The sequence below is a fragment of the Cetorhinus maximus genome, chromosome 6, assembly GCF_964194155.1.
Source record: "Cetorhinus maximus chromosome 6, sCetMax3.hap1.1, whole genome shotgun sequence".
In the NCBI taxonomy this organism is placed as follows: domain Eukaryota; kingdom Metazoa; phylum Chordata; class Chondrichthyes; order Lamniformes; family Cetorhinidae; genus Cetorhinus; species Cetorhinus maximus.
This window is the reverse complement of record NC_135884.1, coordinates 94015911-94028281: the sequence shown is the minus strand read 5'-3', so window position 1 is coordinate 94028281 and position 12371 is coordinate 94015911. Positions and strand designations below refer to the sequence as shown.

The window sequence follows — 12371 nt, the reverse complement described above, 5'->3', positions numbered from 1 at the left end:
AGAGGTGTGATAATACAAACAAATGCTAGCCATAAGGCGTCAAATTGTTTGAATATAGCCCAAACAGAAAACTAAAAGGAACTTGTTGCAAAGGGTGGTAAATATCTGGAATAACCTGCCAAGCAAAATTGTAGTGAAATGGGAGCAGAGTATTAAAAATAGTCAAATTCTAAGTGAGCATGGTTCTTGACTTCAAGAGATAACTCAGCAAGTATGTTCAAGAACTTCACATATCTTCAGCCAACCTCTTATGTAGCTACCAAAGGAGACAGTGGAAATTTAACTGCATGTGACTACAAACTGCCCACGAGAGGCAAAAGTTGGGATGAGAGATCTCACATCTTCAAGTGCACTGAAGAGCATATGATCCAATATTAAAACTCTTGATTTTGGATATAAAATTAGGTGACAGCTACTAAGATGTAAACTTAGATTATTTAGCATATTAAGAGATATAGGTTAAGCTGGTTCCACAGCATATGCAGCAATTTAAAGTTCACTGAAAGCTTTGAAAATTATTCATCTTTTTGACATATGAAGCAAAGAAAAACATTACAAAACCCCAGCTAGTAAGCTACTAAGTGCCCTTCATAAAGCTATACCAGAAAAATGTATTTTTTGCTAAACACTGATTAAGATGGAGAGAAAATTTATTGTGTATTCCAAAGAACAGGCATACAAATCAGTTTCTTTGAACAAATGTCTTGGGCCATCCACAAAATGAAAAAAAAAAAATGTTTTCCAGCATCCTCGGCACATTGCTCTTACAAACCGTTTTCACTTTGGGGCGGGGGGAGGGTTAACACTGCAAGAGTCCTGTGGGAATCACGAGCATCACCTTTAAAATGATTTCTAATTTATAGTTGTTATCTAGAATTGTTCTGGAAAGCCAAATGTACTAGAGTATGTCCAATTTTGAACACCATAGAAATAGTCAAAAAAGAACAATGGATGCCTCCTTTCAGCTCTTTTCAATTACACAAAATCAAATAAATTGTTTGTCCAGTTACATAACATTACCAACTGGAGTCCCATACATACCTGTATGCCCCATCTGCCACAATACATCTGCCTGCAGTGTCTGAGCTACCTGCCGGGGGATGGCCCTCAACAGACGTCTGCTTGAATGCCTGCCTGTAGCATGCCAGAATCCAGAGCCCAGAGAGAGGCTGGTTCTCCTCAGAGGTCTTGAAGACTGCCACTTCTGCGTCCATCGACTATCATTGCATGGTGCAGCCGAGTCTGCTGCAACAAAAAATACATTTAAGTCTAATACGACATGGAACACAAAAGTGTGACTGTCTTGACTTGCACTGTTGGAAAAAAACTTACTTCCCACAGAAGATATTTGAAATAGGCTGACTTAATTGTGTTTTAAAGCAAAAGGTGGGCGGGGGGCTGGGGGTAGAACTGATAAAATTCAAAAATGTGACAGCTTTCAATCACAGTCCAACAGCAAAACCTCCCAAACCCGCAACTCTCATCCATTATACTCCATCTACCAAATATTTGCCCACTCACTTAACCTATATATATCCCTTTGGAGAGGATATCATTGTCACAATTTGCTTTCCCACCTATCTTTGTATCGTCAGCAAATTTGGCTATAATACCCTTGTCCTTCATCCAAGTCCTTAATATAGATTGTAAACAGTTGAGGCCCCAGCACGGCTGTGGCATCTCACTAGTTACAGTTCTCCCAACTGAATATGATCCAATTATCCTCGCCCTCTGCACCCCAACAGCATGAGCTCTTATCTTGTGCAGTAGATCCTTCTATGGCACCTTATCAAAGGCCTTTTGGAAATCAAATGCCCTCTCTTTCCACCCTGCTCATCACATCCTCAAAGAGCTCTAATAAATGTCAAAAACGATTTCCCTTTCATAAATCCATGTTGTATTATGATTTTCTAAATGCTCTGCTACTACTTCCTCAATAATGTATTCCAGCATTTTCCCTATGACAGACATTAGGTTAACTGGCCTATGGTTTCCTGTTTTCGGTCTCCCTCCTTTCTTGAACTGATCTCACATTTGTGGCTGGGACCTTTACAGAATCTAGGGAATTTTGTGGGATTACAATTCATTCATTCATTATCTCTGCAGACACTTAAGACCCTATGATGCAGGCCATAAGATTCAGGGAACTTGTCAGCCTTTAGTCCTATTAGTTTGCCTAGTACTTTTCCCCCTCGAGTGATAGCGATTGTTCTAAGTTCGTCCTTCCCTTTTGCTCCCTGATTTTCTACTATTATTATTGGGATGCTTTTTGTGTCTTCTAAAGTCTCTGGCATTTCCTTGTTTCCCCATTATTAATTCCACACACATCCACCAAGGAATCAATATTTACTTGTCTTTTTATACACTTGTAGAACACTTACTGATTGTTTTATGTTTCTTGCTGGTTTACTTGCAATCTATTTTGTCTTTCATTATAGTTTTCCTTTGCTGGTTTCTAAACTTTACCCAACCTTCTGATCTACCACTAACCTTCACAACATGATATACATATTCTTTCAATTTGACACCATTCTTAACTCTCTTAGTTAGCTACGGATGTTTCATCCTTCTCATATAGTATTTCTTTCGCAATGGAATATACCTTTGTTGAGAGCTATGAAATATCTCCTTAAATGTCTGCCACAGCTTATCTACAAGTCTTACCTTTTATTTTCCAAGTCCACTTTAACCAACTCAGTCTTAAAACTTTTGTAATTGCCCAAGCTTAAGGCACTACTTTCAGACCCAATTTCACACCCAGCTGTTTATTTGTGCTGCAACATGAGGGGAGCACTTCTTGCACATGCTCAGTTCAGTGTCAGAGAGTCAGGCAACATCATTAAAACAAACAAGCTGACTTGACAACAGGCTAACAATAAAATTCAAGGTATCCATTTAAGTGTGTGCAGTCCTCAAGCAATTGCAAGTTCTTGCATTTAGTCCACCCATCATTTAGCAACTATTCCCTCTGAAAACATGCTTCTTATAATTCAGTTAAATGATGAAAATAAATAATCAGAAAAAAATCAGTAAATTAGATTCTCAACTTGCAATGTGTAGAATGATTGTAATATTTAGTTTAAGGATTTTTTTGGTAAAAATCAATAATTTTTCCTTATTGTCAAAATAAACTACCCAATACAAAAATGACAACCCTGAGATTAAGAGTCACATCATCTACCTTTGGAGCTGAGCTTTGTAGAAACTCCCTGAAAAAAGGCTTAACACACTGTATCTAGCCTAAGGAGACAGCGCTCAAAATCTCATTGGGATTGCAATCCCATGGATTGGAATCTGGGATGAACTGCTGATGGCAAATTATGTGCTATAGTGCTACACTAAAATGCTATGGCAGAATTCCCATTTTAACGCCACTTTTTGGTATTACTGGCAACATACAGACATGAATTTTAACATTGGAATTCCCAATGGAAATGCTTACATGCAGATTCCAATGCGATGCAAGACTACATGGCTGCATCGTCCCTTTTGTCATTTAAATCACTCCAGCTCTCCATGCCATCCTTCCTTGTTCTTTGCCAGTTCAGTACTTGCTGATAAACAGTCAATCCTAACTTCCTCCAGTTCCAATGAAAGATCACTGACCTGAAATGTTAACTGTTTCTTGTTCCAAGCTGCTGCCCACCTGCTGAATGTTTCCAGCAACTGCATTTTTTTTTTACTGTTGTGCTTCTAACTAGAACACCACTTGCTTTAGTAAGTTACCTTTTGCCAACTAAGGTGTAGTCCGCAGTTCTCCTAGTTATTGCAGCTGGAATCTTTCAACTCGTTTTACAATTGCATCCCTGGCTGTAACCAAGTTGGTTATGCAGCAGCTGAACCCGGAAACCAAGTTACAGTCTGGGAAATTTGGGTTCCCACCCTGTGGCCAACTTTTGTTTGCAAGTGCAGAACTGATCTTCAAGCCTACCTGAAATGTATGGTTTCAAATTAACAGGCAAGTACAAAAAGCAATGAGCGAGACTACCTGGAACATTAGTCTTCATTTAACTCAGGGGACTGGAATACAAAAGGAATGGATTTTTCAGTTTCAATTCTAACTCACCTGTCAATTAAATATTGCTCCAAAGTATACTTGATGGCACCTTTCAGTTGAAGAGACCTAATTTGTTGTTTTAAAAATCTAGCTAATATTTATATATTTAGAATACTTGCATACGTAGTGTTCCTCAAATCAAACAATTAGTATTGTAATAGGTTATGTATTATGTATTATTGTGCTCCTTTGTTCAATTCTCATGAATAGTCCATCAGTTTTTGAATTTTGGCCAGGTCCCAAAAAACACTGACTGATTGGGGAGCTTGGGCTTGGATCTTCTGACCTTCATACCTGCTGCATAATATATCTGGAAACTGCAGAAAGCTCTCCATTAACTTGTGCTACCTGACTAACTGCAAGCTCTAAACAATTAACATTCACTTGAAATTGCTGTGATATTGATAAATGTGTTCCCTTCACTGAATGGAAAAATATAAATTTTTTCTATTGAATTCTGTCCTGATGGCATTTGCAGCTACCTGCTCAGGTGATAAAAGTGTTAGCTACCTGGTTTCTCACTCTTGGTTGGATGCAATAGTATTTCAGAGTTTTCCTCTGATCAGTTTCTTTGTGGACTACTCAACATCATCTATGGCCTACTGCTTTTGCAGTTTAGCCTTGCGTAGCAGCTTCAATTTAAGATATTTATTTAAGATATTTAAGACAGAGGAGCAGAAATTAGGCCATTCGGCCCATTGAGTCTGCTCCGCCATTCAATCATGGCTGATAAGTTTCTCAACCCCATTCTCCCGCCTTCTCCCTGTAACCTTTGATCCCCATACTAATCAAGAACCTATCTATATCGGTCTTAAATACACTCAATGACCTGGCTTCCACAGCCTTATGCAGCAATGAATTCCATAGATTCACCACTCTCTGGCTGAAGAAGTTTCTCCTCATCTCTGTTCCAAAAGGTCTTCCCTTTACTCTGAGGTTGTGCCCTCGGGTCCTAGTCTCTCCCACTAATGGAAACATCTTCCCCACGTCCACTCCATCCAGGCCTTTCAGTATTCTGTAAGTTTCAATCAGATCCCCCCTCATCCTTCTAAACTCCATCGAGTATAGACCCAGAGTCCTCAAACGTTCCTCATATGTTAAGCCTTTCATTCCTGGGATCGTTCTCGTGAACCTCCTCTGGACCCTCTCCAGGGCCAGAACATCCTTCCTGAGATACGGGGCCCAAAATTGCTCACAATATTCTAAATGTGGTCTGACCAGAGCCTTATAAAGCCTCAGCAGCACATCCCTGCTTTTATATTCTAGTCCTCTCGAAATAAATGCCAACATTGCATTTGCCTTCCTAACTACCGACTCAACCTGCAAGTTAACCTTAAGAGAATCCTGGACTAGGACTCACAAGTCCCTTTGCACTCCAGATTTCTGAGAAGAAATAAGAACAGGAGTAGGCCATTCAGCCCCTCAAGCCTGCCCCACCATTCAATAAGATCTTGGCTGGTCTGCCCCAGGCCTCAACTCCTCTTTCATGCCAGTTATTCATAGCCCTCAACTCCCTGATATTTCAAAAATCTATCTACTTCCTCTTTAAATACTTTCAGCAATCTAGCCTCCACAACTTTCTGGGATAGAGAATTCCAGACATTAACTACCCTCAGGAGAAGAAATTCCTTCGCATCTCAGTTTTAAATGAGTGTCCCCTTATTCTGTAACTATGTACCGTAGTTCGAGATTCCCCCACAAGTGGGAACATCTTCTCAACATCTACCCTGTCAAGCTCCCTCAGAATCTTGTATGTTTCAATAAGATCACCCCTCATTCTTCTAAATTCTAATGAATAAAGGTCTAACCTGTTTAGACATTCTTGATAAGTCAACCCCTTCATCCCAGGAATCAGTCTAGTGAATTTCTTTTGAACTGCCTCCAATGCCAGTATATCCTTTCTTAAATACAGGGACAAAAACTGTACAGTACTCCAGGGTACGGCCTCACCAACACCCTGTACAGTTGTAACAAGACTTCCCTATTTTTAAACTCCAAACTCCTAGCAATACAGGCCAAAATTGCATTTGCCTTCTTAATTACTTGCTGGACCTCTCTCTCCATTTAAATAAGAGTTTGCCTTTTGATTCTTCCTACCAAAGTGCATGACCTCACACTTTCCATCTGCCAAGTTTTTGCCCACTCACTCAACCTATATCCTCTTGCTGATTCCTTATGTCCTCATCATAACATGCCCTCCCACCTATTTGTCTCATCAGCAAATTTGGATACATTGCACTCTGCCCCCTCCTCCAAGTCATCACAGAATCACAGTGCAGAAGAGGCACTTCGGCCCATCGAGTCTGCACCGACACATGAGAAACACCTGACCTACCTACCTAATTCCATTTACCAGCACTTGGCCCATAGCCTTGAATGTTATGACGTACCAAGTGCTCATCCCGGTGCATTCCAGACCGTCACCATCCTCTGGGTAAAAAAGTTTTTCCTCACATCCCCCTAAACCTCCTGCCCCTCACCTTGAACTTATGCCCCCTTGTGACTGACCCGTCAACTAAGGGGAACAGCTGCTCCCTATCCACCCTGTCCATGCCCCTCATAATCTTGTACACCTCGATCAGGTCACCCCTCAGTCTTCTCTGCTCCAACAAAAACAACCCAAGTCTATCCAACCTCTCTTCATAATTTAAATGTTTCATCCCAGGCAACATCCTGGTGAATCTCCTCTGCACCCCCTCCAGTGCAATCACATCCTTCCTATAATGTGGCGACCAGAACTCCACACAGTACTCCAGCTGTGGCCTCACTAAGGTTCTATACAACTCCAACATGACCTCCTTACTTTTGTAATCTATGCCTCGATTGATAAAGGCAAGTGTCCCATATGCCTTTTTCACCACCCCACTAACATGCCCCTCTGCCTTCAGAGATCTATGGACACACACGCCAAGGTCCCTTTGTTCCTCAGAACTTCCTAGTGCCATGCCATTCATTGAATACTTCCTTGTCAAATTACTCCTTCCAAAGTGTATCACCTCACACTTTTCAGGGTTAAATTCCATCTGCCTCTTATCTGCCCATTTGACCATCCCATCTATATCTTCCTGTAGCCCAAGACACTCAACCTCACTGTTAACCACCCAGCCAATCTTTGTGTCATCCGCAAACTTACTAATCCTACCCCTCACATAGTCATCTATGACGTTTATATAAATGACAAATAATAGGGGACCCAGCACAGATCCCTGTGGTACGCCACTGGACACTGGCTTCCAGTCACTGAAGCATCCTTCTGTCATCACCCTCTGCCTCCTACAACTAAGCCAATTTTGAATCCACCTTATCAAATTACCCTTTATCCCATGTGCATTTGCCTTCTTTATAAGTCTCTCATGTGGGACCTTGTCAAAGGCTTTGCTGAAATCCATATAGACTACATCAACTGCACTACCTTCATCTACACCCCTGGTCACCTCCTCAAAAAAGTCAATCAAATTTGTTAGGCATGACCTCCCTCTGACAAAGCCATGCAGACTATCCCTGATCAAACCTTGCCTCTCCAAGTGGAGATAGATACTCTCCTTCAGAATTTTCTCCAATAGTTTCCCTACCACTGACGTGAGACTCACTGGCCTGTAGTTCCCTGGCTTATCTCTACAACCCTTCTTAAATAGTGGAACCACATTAGCTGTTCTCCAGTCCTCTGGCACCTCCCCGGTGGCCAGAGAGGAGTTAAAAATTTGGGTCAGAACCCCTGAGATCTCCTCCCTTGCCTCCCTCAGCAGTCTGGGACACAAATCATCCAGACCTGGAGATTTGTCCACTTTTAAGCCTACCAACACCTCCAATACCTTGTCACTCCCTATATCAATTTGCTTAAGAACCTCGCAGTCTCTCTCCCTTAGTTCGATACCTTCATCCTCATTCTCTTGGGTGAAGACGGATGTGAAATATTCATTCAACACTCTAGTGGTGTCCTCTGGCTCCACCCATAGATTGCCCCCTTGGTCCCTTATGGGCCCTACTCTTTCCCTGGTTATCCTCTTCCCATTGATATACTTACAGAATATATTGGGATTTTCCCTACTTTTACCAGCCAGAGCTTTCTCATATCCCCTCTTTGCTCTCCTAATTGCTTTCTTAAGCTCCACCCTGCACTTTCTGTACTGCACTAATGCCTCTGCTGATTTGCTTCCCTTGTACCTGCTAAAAGCTTCTCTTTTCCTTCTCATTGTAACCTGAATATCTCTGGTCATCCATGGTTCTCTGGGCTTGTTACTCCTGCCTATCACCCTAGAGGGAACAAGTTGAGCCTGTACCCTCCCCATTTCCTTTTTGAACACCTCCCACTGTTCCTCTGTAGATTTCCCCACAAGTAACCATTCCCAGTCTACCTTGGCCAGATCCTGCCTCATTTTACTAAAATTCACTCTCCCCCAATCCAAAACACTTTTTTGCAACTTGTCGATTTCTTTGTCCATAACAAACTCAATATAGATGGTAAATAATTGAGGCCCTAGGACTGAACCTTGTGACACTCAACTAGTTACGTCTTTGGAACCTGAAAAAGACCCATTAATCCAGACTCTGTCTTCTGTGTGTTAACCAATCCTCAATCCATGCTAATACTTTACCCAGAATACCATGAGCTCCTATCTTGTGTCCTTTCATGTGGCACCTAATCGAATGCTTTATGGAAATCCAAATACACTACATCAATCGATTCCCTTTTATCAAATCTGCTTGCTATATTCTCAAAGAACTCTAGCAAATTTGTACAATATGATTTCCCTTTCACAAAACCATGTTGACTCTGTTTGATTGCACTAAGCTTTTCTAAATGTCCTGCTATTTCTTCCTTAATAATGGAATCTAGCATTTTTCCAATAATAGATGTTAGGCTGACTGGCCTATAGTTTCACTGCTTTTTGTCTTCCTCCCTTCTCGAACAGGGCATCACATTATCAGTTTTCCAATCCACTGGGGCCTTCCCAGAATTCAGTGAGTTCTGGAATACTTCAACCAATGCCTCCACTATCTCTGCAGCCACTTTCTTTAAAACCTCTGGATGAGGCCATCAGGCCCTGGCAACTTTAGTCCCATTATTTTGTCAAATGCTTTGTCCCTCATCATAGAGACTGTTACAAGATCTTTCCTCCCATTAGCTCCTTGCTTATCTGGTCTCTTTGGAATGTTTATAGTGTCCTCCACCATGAAGACCGATGCAAAATACTGGTTTAAATTATCTGCCATTTCCCTGTTATCAATTCTCCAGTCGCATCCCTCAAGGGACCCATGCTCACAAAATAGGTGGGAAAGTAAGTTACAAAGAAGGAATAAGAAATTTACAAATAGATGTGGATAGGTTAGGTGAATGGGCCAAAATTTGGCAGATGGAGTTTAACGTGGATAAGTGTGAGGTTATCCATTTTGGTCGTACGAATAAAAAAGTGACTTATTATCTAAATGGAGAGAAACTTCAGAATTCTACAGTGCAGAGGGATCTAGGTGTCCTCGTGCATGAATCACTGAAAGCTAGTATGCAGGTACAGCAGGTAATAGGGAAGGCAAATGGAATTTTGGCATTTACTGCTAAAGGAATGGAGTATAAAAATAGGGAAGTGTTGTTGCAACTGTACAAGGCATTGGTGAGACCGCACCTGGAGTACTGTGCACAGTTTTGGTCCCCTTACTTGAGGAAGGATGTAGTTGCATTGGAGGCGGGTCAGAGGAGGTTCACTAGATTGATTCCAGAGATGCGGGGCTTGTCTTATGAGGAGAGATTGAGCAGTTTAGGCCTATACTCAATAGAGTTTAGAAGGATGAGAGGAGATCTAATTGGGGTATATAAAATGATAAAGGGGATAGACAAAGTAGACGTGGAGCAGATGTTTGCCCTTGTGGGGCATTCTAGAACGAGAGGCCATAGTTTTAGGCTGAGATGAGGAGGAATTACTTGTCTCATAGGGTCATGAATCTGTGGAATTCACTACCTCAGAGTGCAGTGGATGCCGGGTCGCTGAATAAATTTAAGGAGGAGATAGGTTTTTAATTAGTAACAGGTTGAAAGGTTATGGGGAGAGAGCGGGAAATTGGAGTTGAGGCCGAAATGAGATCAGCCATGATCGTGTTGAATGACGGGGCAGGCTCGAGGGGCTGAATTGCCTACTCCTGCTCCTAGTTCTTACGTTATGTTCACTTTAGTCACTCTCTTTCTTTTCATATACCCGTAGAAGCTCTTGCTGTTTGTTTTTATACTTCTTGCCAATTTACTTTCATAATCAATTTTCTCCCTTTTTATTAGCTTTTTAGTCATCTGCTGCTGGTCCCTTACAAATTCCCAAACCTCTGGCATACCACTAGTTTTCACCACTTTATACACCTTAGTTTTTGACTGGACACTTTCCTTGACCGCCTTTGTTAACCACCGGTGGTTCATCCTTCTCATTGAGTCCTTTTTGATCAGGGTAAATTTTTGCCGTGGGTTACAAAATATCTGCTTAAATGTCTGCCACTGCTCATCCGCTGACCTTCCTCTTAATCTATTTTCCCAGCCTGCTTTAGGCAACTCTTTCTTCATACCTCTTAAGTTGAGGACACTGGTTTGAGACCCGAGTTGCTCGTCCTCGAACTGAATTTGAAATTCTATCATGTTGTGATCGCTACCTCCCAGAGGATCCTTAACTACGATATCTCTTATTAATACCACCCCATTACACATTACTAAATCTAAAATAGCCTGTTCCCAGGTAGGTCATATAACGACATCTTTTGGCAATCTCCACCTTTCACTGGCCATCTATCCAGCTCTACCTGTCCCACCCCCCCCTTAAACCAGCTTATATTTCACCTCTTTCCTATTTTTCCTTAGCTCTGTTGAAGAGTCACACGGACTTGAAACGTTAACTATATTCCTCTCCGCAGATGCTGTCAGACCTGCTGACAGGTATTTTTGTTTTTGTTCTGGATTTCCAGCATCTGCAGCTTTTTGCTTTTATCTTAGGTCCTATAATGTATTGCTCTGAGAAACAATCCCTCATGCACTATACAACTTCGTTTTCCATGTTGCCCCTGCCAATCTGATTTGTCCAGTCAATATGCAGATTAAAATCACCCATGACAATTGCCTCGCTCTTGTGACATGCCTCCATTATTTCCCAATTTATACTTTGTCCTACAAAGTGAAGCAACTCTTCGGGGGCCTATATACGACTCCCACCTGTGAGTTCTTTCCCTTGCTATTCCTTATTTCCACCCAAACCGATTCCACATCACGATCTATTGCACCTATATCACTACTTGCCACCGCACTGATACCTTCCTTTATTAACAATGCTACATCATCTCCTTCTCCTTTTTACCTATTTTTCCGGAACGTCAAATAGCCTTGAATATCGAGTTCCCAGCCTTGGCCACCCTGCAACCACGTTCCTGTAATAGCTATCAAGTCATATTCATTCATTTATATTTGTACCGTCAACTCATCCATCTCTACCTGAATGCACGCAGCATTTGTAACAAGAGCCTTAAGCATTGACTTTTTACCATTATTACTCATTCTGGTTCTAATTTCTGCTGCACTCTTCTGTTTGTATTTTTGCCTCTTCCTGTCTCACTTTCATTATCGTTCGCCTCTTCACTGCCCTGCACCTCTGCACTCTCATTTCATTTTGATTTTTTTAAACTTCCCTTCAGTTGAACCTTCCTCCCCCGCTAATTAGTTTAAAGTCCTATCTACAACCCTAGTTACACAATTTGCCAGGACACTGGTCCCAGTATGATTCAAATGAACACCGTCCCAACATAACAGCTCTCTCCTTTCCTAGTACTGGTGCCAGTGCCTCATGAATTGGAACCCACTTCTTCCACACCAATCTTTGAGGCACGCATTTACCTCTCTAATCTTATTTACCCTACGCCAATTTGCCCGTGGCTCAGGTAGTAATCCGGAGATTATTACCTTTGTGGTTTTGCTTTTTAATTTAGCCCTGAGCTGCTCGTAGTCCCTCAGCAGAACCTCTTTCCTAGTCCTACCTATGTCATTGGTACCTACGTGGACCATGACAACTGGATCCTTCCCCTCCCACTCCTAGTTCTTCTCCAGCCCAGAAGAGATGTCCTTAACCTTGGCACCAGGTAGGCAACACAGCCTTCGCGACTCTCTGTCTTCGCTACAGAGAATAGTATCTATTCCCCTAACTATGCTATCCCCTATTACTACTCCATTTCTCTTTTCTCCCCTTACTTGAATGGCGCTCTGTACCACAGCGCTGGGGTCAGTTCGCTCATCCTCCCTGGAGTCTGTGCCTCGTCCACATCGGGAGCAAGAACCTTGTACCTATTGGGCAAGGGT

The 12371-nt window shown here is 41.9% G+C and overlaps 1 protein-coding gene across 4 annotated transcripts in view; it reads right to left on the bottom strand.

Moving 5' to 3' along the window:
- The window catches only part of mbtps1 (membrane-bound transcription factor peptidase, site 1), a 152384-nt gene that overhangs the window by 95997 nt on the left and 44016 nt on the right, over window positions 1–12371 (bottom strand). For 2 of the 4 annotated variants that reach the window (XM_078544090.1, XM_078544093.1), the window contains exon 4: window positions 1042–1245. In XM_078544090.1, the coding sequence (XP_078400216.1) occupies window positions 1042–1245 (204 nt within the window). The remainder of the gene's footprint in view (window positions 1–1041; window positions 1246–12371) is intronic. The other 2 variants (XM_078544091.1, XM_078544092.1) reach the window with 1 other exon arrangement.